This window comes from Neofelis nebulosa, chromosome 8, assembly GCF_028018385.1.
Source record: "Neofelis nebulosa isolate mNeoNeb1 chromosome 8, mNeoNeb1.pri, whole genome shotgun sequence".
Classification (NCBI taxonomy): Eukaryota; Metazoa; Chordata; class Mammalia; order Carnivora; family Felidae; genus Neofelis; species Neofelis nebulosa.
Window position 1 is genome coordinate 34,765,942 of NC_080789.1, and position 18,909 is coordinate 34,784,850.

The 18,909-nt window shown below is 35.2% G+C and overlaps 1 protein-coding gene and 1 non-coding gene across 4 annotated transcripts in view; both read left to right on the forward strand.

Moving 5' to 3' along the window:
* The window catches only part of SLC6A15 (solute carrier family 6 member 15), a 40,000-nt gene extending 21,997 nt beyond the window's left edge, over window positions 1–18,003 (forward strand). For all 3 annotated transcript variants that reach the window (XM_058741887.1, XM_058741888.1, XM_058741890.1), the window contains exons 3-12: window positions 245–402; window positions 749–875; window positions 1,385–1,566; window positions 2,933–3,043; window positions 6,097–6,338; window positions 6,442–6,634; window positions 7,709–7,901; window positions 11,409–11,568; window positions 15,163–15,325; window positions 16,649–18,003. In XM_058741887.1, the coding sequence (XP_058597870.1) occupies window positions 245–402; window positions 749–875; window positions 1,385–1,566; window positions 2,933–3,043; window positions 6,097–6,338; window positions 6,442–6,634; window positions 7,709–7,901; window positions 11,409–11,568; window positions 15,163–15,325; window positions 16,649–17,020 (1,901 nt within the window). In that variant the 3' untranslated portion in view covers window positions 17,021–18,003. The remainder of the gene's footprint in view (window positions 1–244; window positions 403–748; window positions 876–1,384; window positions 1,567–2,932; window positions 3,044–6,096; window positions 6,339–6,441; window positions 6,635–7,708; window positions 7,902–11,408; window positions 11,569–15,162; window positions 15,326–16,648) is intronic.
* On the forward strand, window positions 13,912–14,072 carry LOC131484215 (U1 spliceosomal RNA). The gene has a single exon (XR_009248115.1). It is a non-coding gene; the product is annotated as a U1 spliceosomal RNA (small nuclear RNA).
* Window positions 18,004–18,909: the final 906 nt, after the last annotated feature.

Here is an 18,909-nt window from a genome sequence, read left to right on the forward strand (position 1 = left end):
CTCGAACTCACGGACCGCAAGATCGTGACCTGGCTGAAGTCGGACGCTTAACCGACTGCGCCACCCAGGCGCCCCTCAAATACTAGAAAGTTTAAAATGATGAAATTTCATTTTCTTCAAAGTCCTTTAGAATTATACTATATAGAATTTCAAATATTGTCTTTTATGAGATTTTCAAAATTAGTGCATTGTCTACTGTGACTATTAAAAATGTAATCTATTTTATTTGTCCTTGTTTCTGTAGGTGCATATCTTTTGCCGTATTTAATACTGCTTCTGGTAATAGGTATTCCCCTTTTTTTCCTGGAACTTTCTGTGGGTCAGAGAATTCGGCGAGGAAGCATTGGTGTATGGAATTACATAAGCCCTAAACTGGGTGGCATTGGATTTGCAAGTTGTGTAGTAAGTTTCCTGGTATGGTGTATGCCATATAATTTTTACAGGGTTTGTAATGGTACAGTTTTCATTTATATGAAATCTTTGTGTATTTCTATTCAACTCTTTAATCGTGTTTTTAAAAAACATCTTTGGAGTTTGCACTAATATGCAAACCAAGCTGTAAATATTAATACAGTTCAACCTTGATAATGCCTGTTAAGACCTATAGGAGTCATCTTTTTAGAAAAGATGATGTGTTTCAAGTAAAAATGAAATGAGGATTTTTAAAATGTTGAATGGGGTTGTATGCATTTCATCTTGTTCAAAGGAAGGGGCATGAGAGATGTAATTACACTGTTTTGTTTTGCAGGTGTGCTTTTTTGTGGCTCTCTACTACAATGTCATCATTGGCTGGAGTTTGTTTTATTTTTCTCAGTCTTTTCAGCAACCTCTACCTTGGGATCAATGTCCTTTGGTGAAAAATGCTTCACACACTTGTAAGACATGTACCATGTACTGTTTTTGTATATAAAGATCATAAAGTTGCTAAAAGTGTGAGACTTTGAGATTTTTTTCCTTTTAAAATAATGTGGAAGGGGCACCTGGGAGGCTCAGTTGGTTGAGCGTCCAGCTTCGGCTCAGGTCATGGTCTCGCAGTTTGTGAGTTTGATCCCCACATCAGGCTCTGTGCTGACAGCTTGCTCAGAGCCTGGAGCCTGCTTCAGATTCTGTGTCTCCCCTCTCTCTCCCCCTCCCCCGCTCATGCTCTGTGTCTCTCTGTCTCTCAATAATAAATAAACGTTAAAAAAAAACTAAAGAAACTTCAACAAGGATACATGTCTGTGAATTTTGCACCATTGTGTTTTCCTTGTGAATGTAAATACTTCTCGAGAATAGTAGTACTTTTCTATGAAATGTTAAGAACTGATTTATAGGCTTACTGGAGAAAAAAATGCCTCATTCCTCTTTCTAGTCTGAAATAACTGTATTACCTTTCTTTGTACAGTCGTAGAGCCGGAATGTGAAAAAAGTTCTGCCACCACCTATTACTGGTATAGAGAAGCCCTGAATATTTCCAGTTCCATTTCTGAAAGTGGGGGCTTAAACTGGAAGATGACCGTCTGCTTGCTGGCCGCCTGGGTTGTAGTTTGCTTGGCTATGATCAAAGGCATTCAATCTTCTGGAAAAGTTAGTATATTAGAGCCCCTCCTGATTATGCTAATCACCACTCCTGCATGCCCTCCACGCACCCCTCAAGCTCTGCTATAAATGTCTGGGCAAACTACAAGTACCATGTCATTCTAGGAAATACAGATTGGCAAAAAGTGGTGCTTTTAAAAATGTGTTTAAAGAAAGACCATAAAAATGTGTTTGATAGTGAAATCTGAAGTTACGTAATCTCCTTATTTCATCAAAGATCTTTCCTGAAATTTGTGTCAATACTAAACAATCTTTACTTTTGCTATTCATTCACTTGACCCTCATGTTTTAGTTCACCGAAGATGGAGGTGAGACATAGATAACAGGAGAGCGAGTCATGAGGCTCAGGAGATGAGTGCCGCAGAGTGAGGGTGCAGCCCTGCTTTGTCCTGAAGCTGCAGAGAGGGGTCTGAGGCAGCTAGCAAGGGCCTCGGTGTGGGGCTCAGCTGGAGGAAGAATGATGGGGCCGGGAAGGGAGGTGCTGTAATGTGAGGCTTTGCAGGTCAGAGGGAGGAACTCACATTGTATTGCAGCTATATTAGAAATCCTGGGAATGTGTTAAGCAGGAATAAGATGCCCTGAGTGGTAGCCTGAAAACTAGGAGAATATTACCAGTGGTGCAGGACTACTTCTGGGTGTTTGACTTTTGCACCTGGATGGATGGTTGGGCTATTTGTAGAGGCGGAGACGGGTGGAGACATCTGTGGGGAAAATTCAGAAGTTCTTTTCTGGACCTGAAAAGTTTTAGAGACCTGTTAGGCTTCTACATGGAGATGTCAAGGAAGCTGTAAATGTCTGGTTAGGACAATTGCTTTTCTATGGTTAAACATTTGCTTAACTTTAAACGTGAAAACTTGTAAAGCGGAAAGTACAACCTTGGCATTGCTAATTATTCAGTCTTGGGAGACTTAACGGGCCGCTCCTTACTCCAAAAGCTTTACAGACTTATAATGGGATTTTGATTAATGAAAAAATAAAGACTTTTTTGCTGTTTCTTTTACCTAAAACAATATAAGTAAGGATTTATTAGGGTGTCAGTGGCCATTAATTTCTCCTAAATCTTGCTTGTTTTGTGAACTATAAGAAATCAAGTTAACGATAACTATGGACTATTTTAAAGGAGTGTAAGTAAGAGAGAGTCTTTATTTCTCATTATATCTCAAATAGGATCTTAAGTTGCATTGCATTAAGACTAATAAGCCATTCTAATATGATGGCTATACAAGGTGTTAATAGTATTATTAATCATGCTGTAAAAACAGACTGCCAAAGTATAGAAGAGGACATATAATCTTAACTATAGAAAGGACTGTAGATGTTAGTGTGTCTCACCTATATTTTTTTTTCTTTGTAGATCATGTATTTTAGTTCTCTTTTCCCATATGTGGTACTTATATGCTTCCTAATCAGAGCACTCCTTTTAAATGGTTCAATTGATGGCATCCGCCACATGTTTACCCCTAAGGTATGTACTGCATTTCTATTCAAGGCTTATGATCATAAAAGCATTATGTCCATTGTTAAAATGTTCCCACAGTTAGACTTAAGGGACAATTGTTCTAACATATGTACATTAGCCTTTTAAATTATAGCTGTTATGTTAACCAGCCTAGAAAAAAACATGGCTTTTATGTATCTATAATTATATCCATCTATTTCCAATTTTATATGTCCCATTTTAGTTCTAGAGTAAGACTCGCTATGTAAACTTCAAAAATTCCTCTTTTATAGTAAATTAACTTCCAGTTTTTTACACTGAGACATTTTAGGACTTTTCCATCTTTACTCTTCTTCCTTCTCTAAGTCAGTGGTTTTTAACCTTTTGTAATTGACTGCTTTGAAAAAACCGATAATAAGATCTTCTTACCAGAAAAACATAAGGAACATAATGATTTGCTTAATATCTAGAAGATTGACAGATTACCTAAAATCCATGAATGGGGGCTGAGGGCGTTTCTGTGCTGTAAATCCTGTCTCGAGAAAATCAGTGTTCTTGTTTTGAGGTTTTGTACTTCCTAGAATAATACTTATAGTGGCAAGTTTGGGAAGTTTTCTGAATATACATTTCAGAAGAATTCTCATGAGGCTCCATAAAAGGCTCAGAACTTATGTTCTTTAATTCATGTTAGAGCTGAACCCAATGCTGGGCCCTTTGAATCTGTTTAATGAATCCTTGTGGATTAAATATATTGATTTGGCAGGAAACAAAAACAAGTTTTGAGATGTACATAATTTTAGTAATGAAGTTATACCTCACTATTAGTTTGCTAACACTTTTATTGGCAGACACTGAGTTACAAAAATACCGTTTCAAAATTAGTTCAGAAATTGGAAGTTATCTGAAGGGTGAATGTGCAGCCAGCATCATGCTGTGGGATTTGGGCAGAAATTAGCTTCCCTGGAATTCTTTGTCAGTCCTGGCAGCTGCCTTGATACTATGTAAAAGAGGCTGTGTTCTTTGGGTATCAGGTTCCCAAGCTGGAACCTGGAATTCATTCTCTAGTAGCAAAAATGCTGCCATTGATATCTGATTTTCTTGACTAATTCAAAAGTCCTGGTTAGCATTTAGAGTTTTTGGAACTCCTCAGTGAGTAACTACTGAAGATTTATAGATTTCAGCTGTATTATAATTTAAATCGGCTTCAAATGGGCCATACTTAATATCTAAAAACATTTATAGTGTAATGTTAAAAAAAATAAAGCTTTTTGAGTTTAAAACAACAAACTTCGGTGTAAACTTCTGGAATATCACTTTTTATAAGTTGGGTATTGCTTGTGACATAATTCTGAATATTTGATTTAAATAAATATCTTAGAGTGTAAATAGTTTGATAGGACACTTTTACATGCCTCCATATTTAAAACTGTAGCATTATTAACATTTTAAACCAGGACTGGGGAATCACTATTAAAATATAGTTAATTCTTTCTTCAGTTCATTTTCCATTGACTGTGGATAGATGTGGGTGTGATAGTTACTCTGATAATGATAAGTTGTCAATTACTTTTTAGTTTACATTGTTTGCCCAAGGGAGAAAGTAAAGGACACAAGTAATCTGAATAATATCTTTAGTAAACAGGTATTGCCTGCCATCTAGTGGGAAGAGTAGAGATAGATTGTTAAGTGTGTTTTAGATCAGTATTCATGATAGAATAGTAATGTAGCAACAATCAATAAGCAATATGAATATTTTAGTTAAGTCTTCATAAATTATACATATGATCATGATTATGTTTCATGAGAATATTATATTTACATTATATTTCAATAGTAATCACTAAATTAATTGAACAATAAATCCTAGTATTTGAGAAAATAGGCATTTTGGAATCTACTTGAGTTCGTATTTCAGCTCTGCTCCAGAACTGCTGTGTAACCTCAGGCAGATTCCTTAATCTTTCTATCATTCAGATAATAGTAGCAACAAATTTCATGAATTGTTCTGAAGATTAAATGAGATAATCCATATAAAGTGCTTATCAGTGTGCCTACCAGTACAGTCCATAGTTGTCCAAAATGATTGAGCACTTAGAGTGTGGTAGGTCAGGAATGTGACAGAGTGGTATATGCCTTGCTACCCCGTCTGCAGTTGAGGAAGCTGAAACTCAGAGAGAGCAGCCACTTACGGTAGATTGCACTGTTTTTAGATAATGAAATGGCAGAATCAGGATCTGAAACTGGAACTCATGTTCTTAGCCATGTTTGACATTGCTCCCAATGAGAACAATTTCACTGCAATGGTAAAAAGATACAATACCAATTTAAACACTATTGTTACTGAAATCAAACTTAACTTTATTAACATCTGTGTCAGATATGGGTAATATTAATTGTTCCATTTGAAAGGTTTGATTGTTATATACAGTTATAATTGCCTAAGAAGTGAAGCTGGGTTACTTGAAATATATATTCAGCACAGGTTTAGAACTTTAAAACTTTGGATATGAAAGTGTCTTAGAGATGATATAGTTACACTTCTTCCATTTTCAGGCAACTGTTGAAATGAATCAACAATACATATATGAACATGCAAAGTACAAATAGCTCTAACCAAGCTCATAATCTGCTTATTATCTGCTTTGACTATTAGACTTCCACCAGAAAACACAAAACGTAGGGTATTAGTTAAATAATTAGATTTTATTGATAAGTTATTTTACTTTGGAAAGAAAACAAAGGCATAAGTAAGAAATGATTGAAGATAGTTAATTTGAAATAGTCCTTTTGATTTATTTGTCTTAAAGATATTTAAAAATTCCCTTATAGGTAGAAAACCTCCACGTAAGTAAAATTTCCATCTACATGTTTGTGTGTAGTCTTTCTTCATATTTCTTGTTTCGTTACTAGGTGAAAAATTTATTATTTCTACTTACGAACAGATTATCACCCCAGTTTAAATAACCTTAAATATATCATAAGTATCATTATGATATATTTAAATAGTAGAACTGATTCCATGTAGAGCATTCTTAAATACTATTTTGCAGCTGACTTCTGTTATGTTTAATTTTAAACAGCTTGAAATGATGCTGGAGCCCAAGGTCTGGAGAGAAGCTGCCACCCAGGTGTTCTTTGCCTTAGGGCTGGGGTTTGGTGGCGTCATCGCCTTTTCAAGCTACAACAAAAGAGACAACAATTGCCACTTCGATGCTGTCCTGGTGTCCTTCATTAATTTTTTTACATCTGTCCTGGCAACATTGGTGGTGTTTGCAGTTCTGGGCTTCAAAGCAAATGTCATAAATGAGAAATGCATCGCAGAGTATGGATATTCATTTCCTTTAGCTTTTGATGGCATAAGCATATGAAAAGTATAACCTCCCAAGCCCATAAATGTTCATTAATACGTTTTTTCTGTTTTCCAGAAATTCGAAAATGATCGTAAAATTTTTGAGAATGGGCAACATTAGTCAGGATATTATTCCTCATCATATCAACCTGTCAGCTGTTACTGCAGAAGATTATCATTTAGTTTATGACATCATTCAAAAAGTGAAAGAAGAAGAGTTTCCTGCTCTTCATCTCAATTCCTGTCAAATTGAGGATGAGCTAAATAAAGTTAGTAGGTTATATTTAGCAATACAATAGTCATCAATCAATTAATGCATTATCCAGAAAACGTCTTTTAGGAAAATGACCTTTAAAATGCCTGTGGAAGATTATGCTGTTTCAAAACTGACATTTTTAATTTCAGAGAAGATATTTTCTTCTTTTTTTGTTTAAGTTTTTATTTTACTACCAGTTAACATGTGGAATTTAAGAAAGAAGACAAACAAATGAAGTGGGAAAAAACAAGAGAGAAATCAAAAGAACATACTTTCTTAAATCATGAAGGATTGCTTTACTTTAAAAAGCAATCCCATTGATTAAGCCATAATAATTTAAAATAAAATATAAACTTTCATCATAGAAAATGAAATTAGTCTGATACTTTTCCTGGTATCATATTTTAATACAAAATTTGAATTTTGACTATCATTTATATATTGCATAATTGCTTTGACACATGAATATTTGGCCATTTTAGTATTTATGTTTAACAAGTCCTGATTAAGTCCTTTTCTTCAGGCACTGTCGTTTATTTTAATAGACACGATATAGGTGAACATTAATAAATATCATTGTATTGGTTGTTGCCTTTTCCCTGTATTGCCAAAAAGGAAAATATAACAGAGAGCTTGGCTACTAATTCTTTGCCATAAGACAGTTAACCATACATGAGACTAAGCATAAAGAATCATGTGCAGGAAATTATGGAAGGAGCCATCATTTATATAAAAATCTTGAGTTCTGTAAAGAAAGATTTAATTACCAACTTACTTTTAAACGTTCTTTTTTTTTTTTAATTCTGGTATATTGTTTTTATGAGATAACACAATTGACTTTTAAGTTTGGTTGGAGACACAGTTTCTTAGGAGACAACAACACGATATCAGCCTATTTATTTCCAGTATTTCCAAACATTATTCAGTGTTTCCCTCCTCTTTGTAACATATATATATACACATATATATATATATATATATATATACACACACACACACACATATATATATATATATACACATATATATATGGCTATCTCTTAATATTATTTGGTACTAATGTCACTATTTTATATATATTTTACAGGCTGTTCAGGGGACTGGCTTAGCTTTTATTGCCTTTACGGAAGCAATGACACATTTCCCTGCATCTCCCTTCTGGTCAGTGATGTTCTTCCTCATGCTCGTCAATCTAGGGCTTGGCAGCATGTTTGGAACCATTGAAGGGATCATCACACCTGTTGTGGACACTTTCAAAGTGAGGAAAGAAATTCTTACTGGTGAGTTTTTATGCATTTGACTTTTCATTGAACTGATACAGGCCATTTTAGGAAAATTTTTTATTCATTCCTATCTATTAATATGTATATTATTATTTGTTATTTATGTATTTATATACTATGCAAATTATAGATTTAAAATAGGTTGAATTGATTGTTAATGATTACTTATTATATCACTCTTTATTAATAGTAATGTCACTACCATGAATTACTGGCATTAGAATAAAGTCATAGAATGTTTATGCATAACTTTGTAAATAAGACAAATATTCTTTTTTTAATGTTTATTATTTTTGAGAGAGAGAGAGAGAGTGTAAGCAGAGGAGGGGCAGAGAGAGGGGGAGACACAGAATCTGAACCAGGCTCCAGGCGCTGAGCTGTCAGCAAAAAGCTCCATGTGGGACTCGAACTCACGAACTGTGAGATCATGACCTGAACCGAAGTCGGACGCTTAACTGACTGAGCCACCCAGGTGCCCCAACAAGACAAATATTTTTAAAGGTTCAGATCTGATATTCCTTTTCCAAAAAATGCATAGTTGAAATTGATAAATCTAAATTCAGTTCTCATATAAAATAGCCCTTATGGCCTACTAGTAGTTAATACTTCTAAGTAAGAAAGATAATAAAACAGTTTACCAATATTTATAGTTATTCATAAGTCCAGTCTGCAAGCAGTTATTAAAATACCAGTTATGTACTGCATCATCCTTGCATTTGAAGAATGTAAAGGATATAAGAGAAATTAGAAAAGAGATACAGAGATATAGGAGAGCCTTGTCTCCAAAAATAATAGTACTGATAACTAAAACCAAGTTTGGGTAGATAAGACTTACACCAGGTAATATACTGATAGATAGCATAACAGTGATTTAACATGCTGTAAGAATAAGGAAGCAACAAAGGTCATCTAAATATATGATGGAACTATCAGTAAAAGTGATGGAAGTTAAATTGGAAAGGGGGAAGGTCTTCTGGTGTCAGAGGATAGCTTTAGTAATAGCTTTAGGTTAGCATATATAAATAGATATAAAGAGAACTGTTAAGGAAGCCAGCCAGACCAGAATGCAGGAGCAGTGTTGGTAAGTGATGCAAACACAAATTGGGAAAAGAATGCATATATGATATTGAATGCTGGGCAGTAGTATACAAGCTCCTCAAAGTTCAGTTTTTAGCTCTGAAAGATTTAGTAATGACTTACGTGTAAATAACTCTCAAGTATGTATCTTTATCACTTACTACTCTGCTAAGTTTGTGTATGTATATGTAAAGCAACTTCAGCAGTTTGTGAAATATTTATATCTAAATACCCTCAACTCAGCTGAACGTAAATGAGAAACTTCCTTATCTTCTCCCAAAAGGCAGTCTCTACTTCTAAAGTTTCTATTTCATTCAAGGCTATCAATATCCTGCCTGGTGTTCATGCTAAATAACGTTTTGCTGCTTTCGTCATCTTTGCCCTGTATCTAACCCCTTCTGTAGTAAGAGGGCTTGCACAATTAAGGGAAAAGCAACAGTGTAGAGGGAAAGCACACAAGGTAGTATTTGGTGATCCCACTGGAGGACCTGTTTGCTCAGAGCAAAGCGAATGTCCTCTCTTGCTCCATTACCTGTCCTTTGGGATCATACCTATACTTAAAGTCATATTTCGCCTTGAAGAAATGTTCCTCCATCACCTTTGCCAGGCATGTTTTTGTCTTCCCTGACAGTCCAGTAGGACTTAGATGAGTCAATTATTTATAATCTTTTCCTCTCACATCTCCAGCAAAACTTTTACCATCTATACGACCTACAATATGCTTTCTTCATATTTACCGTGTACTGTGGTGTAGGTAGGAGAGGGTGAAAGTGACACAGGCTGTGGTTCAAACCCTGCTACATCATCCGGAGACTTTGAGTACAGAATAGTACGGCAAGCATTTAACTATTTCAGTGTGTGACAGACTCCAAACAAATGTTACTTTTCCTTCTCTACATTATATGTTTATATATAATACTCATTTCCATATGGTGTAACTCATACCACTAGCATAGTGCTTAAGAGATAGAGGTAATGACTTCATTTAATTCATACTTACTGGGATTGTTAGAGAACCCTCATCTGATTGAACCCAAGGATGTCTGTTTTCTCCCCTCCCAAACTGCCATTACCTGCTCAATTATTTGCACTCACCTCTGCTAAAAGGTGGTTGAGAAGTACAACATAGTCATCTTTTACTTTTGACAGGTCCTTTGCTGAGTGTGTGAGAGAATAGTCTAATGAAAATATGGGAATATTATATAGATTCCAGAAATCTAAGTTTTTTAGAAAATTTTATAAAGTTTTTTTTTTTTGTATTGTTTACTTAAGACAGAGAGAGAGAGAGAGAGCAAACTGGGTAGAGACAGAGAAAGGGAGAGAGAATCCCAAGCAGGCTCCACACTGCCAGCATGGAGTCCAGTTCGGGGCTCAAACTTGCAAACCGTGAGATCATGACCTGAGCCGAAATCCAGAGTCCGATGCTTAACCGACTGAGCCACCCAGGCACCCCTCTCTAAGTTTTTATATTAACTGTAGGTGCTCAGAAGTTTTTGCCTCTTTCTTAGATACTACTCCAGAAACTCCTTTTTGAAGGTTCTTCTCTGTTACTTGGATAATGAGATTGCCCAACCCTGTCATAATTGTATTCTCAACTTATCTATTCATGCAATATCAAGATAGAGATTTGCGTTGGTGCTCAGGCAAGATCTGATCGGATTTCTTCAGTTATGCTTTAAAAATAACTGTATTTCAGTCAAATATAAAAATATATATGTTATCACAATCTTGTTATGAGCTATATTAGTCTCATTATTAATTTAAGACTTCCACAGAGCTTCCAAAACTATAAAACATTATTAAAAGCAGAAAAGACCTATGAACATTTGCTGCCTGAAAAGGTCACTATGTTATTTTTTTATATATAATTTTTTTTAACATTTATTTTTGAGAGACAGAGAGAGACAGAGCATGAGTGGGGGAGGAGCAGAGAGTGAGGGAGACACTGTATCTGAAGCAGGCTCCAGGCTCTGAGCTGTCAGCACAGAGCCTGACACGGGTCTCAAACTCATGAACCCTGAGATCATGACCTGAACTGAAGCAGGACGCTTAACCGACTGAGCTACCCAGGAGCCCCTGAAAAGGTCACTTTGTTATTAATAAAGAGAAGTATATTACAGAGATTTATGCTTTTAAAATCTTCTCAGTTTTTCTGTCTTTTTTATTTGTGCTTGTAAGTAAGTTTCTGCAGAGTCAGGGCAATGAATTGAGTCTTACCATGGATTCCTATTAAATCTGGGCGTAGCTCCAGCTAACTAACTCCCAATGTATTATATTCCATAGTATCAAGAAAGGTGTTGCCTGTTTATATGATTGACAAGTTATAAAAGTGAAAACAAAACTGTTTGAACATGGTAATTCATAATTAAATTTAAAAGATGCCCGTGAATAAAAGCTTAATTTTTTTCATCTATTTCTTTTGTACAGTTATCTGTTGTCTTCTGGCATTTTGTATTGGCCTGATATTTGTGCAACGTTCTGGAAATTACTTCGTTACAATGTTTGATGATTATTCTGCTACACTGCCTCTGCTAATTGTAGTCATTTTGGAGAATATTGCTGTATCCTTTGTTTATGGCATAGATAAGTAAGTATCTATGCATTCATTTTTCATCTCTATTTTGGAAAGACCAATCATCAATACCTATTTCATTTAGAAGAGGAGGGAAATGATTAGAGGGGAAAATGCTTTGCAACAACATCAGATCTTTTGCAGGCTCTTTTTTCATTCAATCCCTTGAATACAGTATATTCCCCTATTAGGTGATTAGATAGAATTGTGTAGATAGTAATATAATCTAGGATTCCAGAGCTTTGATTTAATTCTAGTTATCAAATAGTAACTTCCAAGATTAATGAGTAATGGCTATGGTCCAAGAACCAACAAGTTTAAGTTGTTTGAAGTTATTATTGTTGTCCACATTTCACATTTCTCAGGCTTATGAGACGCCAAGTGACTAACTCATCACACACCTGGACAGAAGCACATCTGGGATTCATAGCTATTTCTGCTTAACTTTAAATCCTATCTTCCTAATTACTTCCTAATTACCTCTGAATTATATACCTGCTTAATGCCAAAAGTATATATACTTGGCGTGAAATGAGGCATTAGAGTAATTGCAGAAGAAAAGGGTTACTAGAGGCTTTGTACAGTATTTTTTAAAGTTGTTGCCTCTAGTTAACATATATGGACTAAGGCACTAAGATCATTAGGTTATTGGAAGTATATGTAAAGTAAGAATGAGTGTGTTGCATGAAGACCAGAGTCCTCTCAAACAACGTTGAGAATATTATCAGTATTGAAGGAGTTTTGTGACAAAGGTTGGAAAATATTTTTTTTATTGTCAAAAGCTCCAGGCAAGCATGGGGAGGGACTTTTAGTAGTCATGTACTATATAGCGATAGTAGTAATAGCTGTCTAACATGCATTAAAATCTGAATCCTCATAAAAATACCCTGTAGTAACTAATATCCATATTACAAATGGAAAATTGGCCTTATTTATACAGGAGAACACAGTATGTTGGTTATAGAGCCAGGACTTTAATTTAGACCTTAATTTTAAAACTAGGTATCTCTACCAAGCTACCCTCAACCCCTAACTTGCATTGTGTTGGCATTTGATATTATTATCGCACTGATCTGTGGATCAATTAAGATCATAATGTAGATTTCCATTTACACAGTATGTCATTTACAATAGGCATAGTACAAAATATCTCCTTTTAGTAGTGTCCCTAAATAATAATGGTTAACAACAGAAGGAGAAATGATACTCCTACTAATAGTAGTTATTAAACTTGTGTCTACAAAATTCCTACTGTATGTGAGGCCGTGTGCTCTGCACGCATTGCCTATGAGGCTAACAATAACTTCACGATAGAAATTCTGTTTTGTTTTTTTTTCAACATTTATTTTTTTATTTTTTTTTTTATTTTTGGGACAGAGAGAGACAGAGCATGAACGGGGGAGGGGCAGAGAGAGAGGGAGACACAGAATCGGAAACAGGCTCCAGGCTCCGAGCCATCAGCCCAGAGCCTGACGCGGGGCTCGAACTCACGGACCGCGAGATCGTGACCTGGCTGAAGTCGGACGCTTAACCGACCGCGCCACCCAGGCGCCCCTAGAAATTCTGTTTTTTTAAAATGCCGAAAAAAAAAATGCTCTGCCATCTTTCAGTGTATATCTTAGTGTATGAAAACGCAGGAAAATTCACTTCACTTGATTGTGGTGTAAAATGTTAGGAAAAAAAAAATTTTTTTTTTTAAAGAGGTAAGGAGGAGAATAAATCCCTGCAGACAACAAAAACACACAAGCAAAATAGATGGAAAACTAACCATATTTCAAAATGAGTTGAAATAAATTGTTTTAAGTGATAGAAGCTACAAAATATTTTAAAAATAAAGAATATGACAATTAGAGAAAAGGGAGATTTGAAAACAAGGCGATAGAACTCAGGAAATAATTGCGAATAATAACAATAAAAAAACACTTCCAAAGTGATGATCAAATCAAAATGAACACAAAAACAATAAGTACAGTGACTAGTTCCACAAGAATTAGAAGCCAGAAAGGAGTAAATGTTTATTTTTTTAAGCAAGAAGAAATAACAAAGGAGCAAAGGGAAGGAATAGAGACAGGAGTTATACAAAGATGACTCAACATGTGTACAATGAAGTCCTCTAAATGCAGTGGCTGGAACGTATCAAACTCTGTAATTCAAGAAACTTGCCTGAAATAAGTGACAACTTGAATGTTGAAAAGGCACATGATATACTTGGAAAAATGCCCATAATAGCCAACACTAGGACATAGTCTAGGTTATTACTTCAAGACAAAAGAAAAAACAAAAAAAACCCACAAAGATAGAAAGAAGGGAAAAAATAAAGGGCTATCCAGGCAAAAACAATAAAGAAACAAAACGATCATACTTAACCTGGCTGGGGAGATACCATGATCATGAAGGTTGTTTTCCCAGGGAGAGACTTAGTGCACTCTGGATGCGCTGACCGCTGTGATTTCCCCAAACGTGGGAAACTCAACTGCATAATTTGTAGTAGCAGGGGACTGTGTTCACACTTTCTCCTTTAAAACAAACAAATAAACAAAACAATCAAAATTATGTATAAGAGAAAAATCAACAAACTTTTTTGTAACAATATTATATAGTTAAGAAATATTTACAGTTCTCAAGGAAAGAAAACATAAGCCAAAGATTTTAAATCCTGCAAAACTCACATTCAAGTGTAGTGACCACAGACAGTTGTGAACTTAACAAGAAATTGGGGAATATAGCTACTATGATCTCTCCTTGAAGAATCTAATAGAGAACTATCTTTACAAAATCAAAAAGTCTGCAGAAACATTGCTACAAGGACTGGTGGGTGGGCAGTAAATATCTCTAGATAAATACTAGGGGATATGGACTAGTATGTAATGATTATATGCTTTGACAATGGTAACATCATTTACCTAAAAGGGTGAACTTTATTTCATGTAAGTGATACCACAACAACCTTACTTAAAACAACATAAGCCTGATCATTACTAGGTCTAAGTGCTAATTTACAGGAAACAGGAGGATCAAGTGTAGTTGTGAAGCAACACTTGGAGATGTGATCAGAAAACTCCAGACTGTAGGAGTACTATGAGATAAAGTGCCTAGCTGATTTAACAAATAATTGGAAGAAACAAAAAAGAGAAGTAGGAGGAACCTAGAGATGAAAAATGGACTTGAGAAATACATCAGTCAGTCACAGTGTGTGGACCTTCTTTCAATTCAAATAAACAGACTATGAAAAGAAGTGAAAGTTTAGATTATATAAAGACTGAATATTGAATGATACTAATTTATTATTGCTAAGTAAAAAAAGAGACTAGGAATTTTTAATGTATTGCAAATATTGTGTTTATAGAGTAGAAAGTCACCAGTAGGAGACTTTTCAGTAATTGGTTTAAGAAGGCTTTTGCTAAATGAAAATCATAGTACTTAACTGGTTCCATTTTACTTTATAAATGTTCTTAATTTGTAAGTAATCTTCCAATATGATTTTTTGATTCAGTATAAAATGTCATAGGGTATCATCGATGAAACCTCTGTCAAACTATGGATAATGCACATTTTTAAGGCATAGAAATAATTACCTGAGGCATAATTAAATACTTTCTTTTTATTTAGGTTTATGGAAGACCTGAAAGATATGCTGGGCTTTGCTCCCAACAGATATTACTACTATATGTGGAAATATATTTCTCCTCTAATGCTATTATCACTGCTAATAGCTAGTGTTGTGAATATGGGATTAAGTCCTCCTGGCTATAATGCATGGATTGAAGATAAGGTAAAATACAAAATAAGGAAGCTATGAAAAATATACATAAAATATTATTTTAGGGGTTTTTGTCTTTTGCTTTCTTCACAGTATATTTTGCTGTTTAATAAATGGTGGTGTTTTTATGCAGGGATCTTGAGATTTATATTTTGTTTGACCCCAAACATGTATGATTTTGCTGTACATTGTAGTTTGTTTTTTGTTTTTTTTTAATACATGAGAAACACTGATTTGGTCCTCATTAAAGTAACTGTATTTATGTCACCACAGATGAACCAATAATTATGGGGCCTTTGACTCTAGAAAACATATTGCCTAAACCACCAGGAATATTTCTGCCTACATAAATTTATTAAATCATATCCCAGATACTATATAATAAGAGAATATGCAGTGACCGTGTACACATAATTTAAGTAAATACTGAAGGAAAGTTTTGTTATAATTGCTTTATATTATCAAAGACTATTTCAATTTCTGTTTTCAAGGTGCAAATTATCCACATAATAATAAAGGTACATATTAGCTGTTATAAAACCAAAATCCTTATTTTTCAGAGATATTTCTGACCTTTAACTCTTCTATTGTCAGTAATTATATAACAACAATTAAATTCATGACTGGGGCATAAACAAGTCTGTTAACTCTTACAAAAATCTTGGGGCCAAAATTTAGATTTTTAGGGGTGCCTGGGTGGCTTGGTCGGTCAAGTGTCTGACTCTTGATTTCGGCTTATGTCATAGTCTCACGGTTGTGAGATCCAGCCCCGTGTTGGGTTCCACGGTGAGCGTGGAGCCTGATTGGGCTTCTCTCTCTCCTTCTCTCTCTGCCCCTCCTCTGCTCGTGCTTTCCCTCTCTCAAAATAAATAAATAAACTTTTAAAAAGAAAAAAAAACCCACAAAATTTAGATTTTCAGTTTTTAGAAAGACAGGTGGCACATGTAACATGTAACTATCCCCAAACTTAATGACCAACAGCAATGCTGATTTATTATTTCTCAGGGTTCTGCAGTTGAGCCGGGCAATTCTTCTTTAGGTTTTTCCTGAGCTAACTCATACAGTTGATTAAACTTGGAGGGTTGGTCTCTGTCCATGTAATCTTTCATTTTTGGCTTCTTCCTAGCATTATTGACTGAGGACAGCATTCTAAGAAACAGAGGCAGAAACTGCAAGGCTTGTAATGCCTAGCCTTGAAAGTTGATTGATGACACTTTTGTTGGTCAAAGCACATCCGAAGACTCTGCTTACAAACCCAAGATAAATACAGGGTTTTTTTTTTTCCACATACTTTTAGAGCAAGTTAACCAATAATGGGTTTTTTGACTTTAACAGGCATCTGAAGAATTTCTGAGCTATCCAACCTGGGGAATGGTTGTCTGTATCTTGCTGATGGTCCTGGCAATACTCCCTGTCCCAGCTGTCTTCGTCATTCGTCGCTGCAACCTGATAGACAATAGCTCTGGCAATTTAGCATCTGTGACCTATAAGAGAGGAAGGGTCCTGAAAGAGCCTGTAAACTTAGAGGGAGATGATGCAAGCCTCATTCATGGAAAGATACCCAGCGAGATGTCATCTCCAAATTTTGGTAAAAATATTTATCGAAAACAGAGTGGATCACCAACTCTGGATACTGCTCCCAATGGACGATATGGAATAGGGTACTTAATGGCAGATATGCCGGACATGCCAGAATCCGACTTGTAGCCAGGGGGAAAACGTCAGCGGGTTCTATTTGGTTCATTTGTATGAATGAACATGGGCTCTACTAAGAGAAGCATTGGGCTTCACTTATCAGAGGGTGATCTCAGGTGTTCCTTGGCTGTGATCTTTAATCCTAAGTACATGTAAATTCAACTAGAGCATTCCTTCAGATTCTTTGGTTTACATTTGCGCAGAAAGAGTTACAGATAAAGCTTATAGTGACTGAGGTCCATGTGTGTCAGAATTTTTAAAAATACTTTTGGTGTTTTTTCAAGCATTTCTATCTCAAAAAAAAAAACAGGTGTTACCTCAGTTTGTAATGATTTCTGGTTTAATAGTATTGGCAATTCAAAAATGGTATAATTTAAAATGTATAAGTTTGCCTTCAGGGTAAATCCCAGTATTAAAAAAACATTTCTGTAAGTTGGTGCCTCTAAGCACATTTCCATGAACATATTGTGTAGATAGGCTGTACTTATTTTGGTAGCATTGATACCTTCTTAGACAATTAACTGAAGAAGACTGCAAATATTTTCTTATGTAATAGCTGTATAGAGCAATAGTATCAAAGAATAAGAAGGCACTAATGCTGGATGACAGTTTAGATTCAGAGGTGACTGGGGATCATGTGCTCGATGGCTGTATATTTTGTGTAAAATATGTGTGTGAAAGTGATCTAAGAATGAGTCACTCAGCGCTCTCAAGAATTATGCAGATTCTGCATTTTCCTATGCCGTGTGCCTAAAAACCTACTTGATATTTATTGTGGTTTCAAGATTACTCATAGTATATTTATATATACTTGCAATGTATATATGTATATTAGTACTCTAAGTACTGATTTGAAAACTTGAAGCAAGATGGCATTTTATTTCATATCTTTCTGTTTTGCTTCTGTTTTATGCAAATATAAATCCTTTTTTAAGTGATTGTTAAGATTGTATGGCATTACATTTTAAGCTACAAATAAATGAAGTTAAAAATGATATTTGTTTTCCACATTGATTTTTCTTGTATCACCTATACTGGATTATCTTGCATTTCAGTCAGGATTTAGGCATTTCATAATAAGTAATCATCACATTCCAAGAAGGATTAATAAATTGATTAATATAGCTACCACCACTTTAGAGACTAGGGAGAAATAGAATGCTATGGTTAAACGGTGTTCTGATGCAGTCTCACAATTCTTGAAAAAGTAGTCTCCTAGGAAACCATGTGTACACTTGACCGCTTGCAGGGTCAGTATTGTCTCTGAAGTGTAAGAAATTGTGACTTTAAAAAAACATTTTTTTTTTAACGTTTATTCATCTTTGAGAGACAGACAGAGACAGAGCATGAGTGGGGAAGGGGCAGAGAGAGGGAGACACAGAATCTGAAACAGGCTCCAGGCTCTGAGCTGTCAGCACAGAGTCCGACGCGGGGCTCGAACTCACGGACCGCGAGATCATGACCTGATCCGAAGTCAGACACTCAACAGACTGAGCCACCCAGGCGCCCCTAATTGTGACTTTTTTTTAATGAAACTGTTGCATATATGAATTTCGATGAAGCAGAGCTCCACTGAGTACCATATCACTAAAAGGCTTTTATTTATAGCTGTCCTACCACTAGATTAGTGCATTTATAAAATAACAATGAATACAACAGCAAAATAGGAGAGGTAGGGCACATTACCATATGTATTATTTATGGTCAAATATTTTTGGTCTGCTATAGACTATGTTATCACACCACGTCGTAGCATTTAAAATGTAATTCCGCCGGTGACCAAAACTTTTGGTTTTGTTTTTACATTTTCGTAAATATTATATTTTGTATCACTTTAAAACTTAGGAATATTTTATAGATAGGCAATGTATGCACATTATAAAGACCTCAAAATTGATACC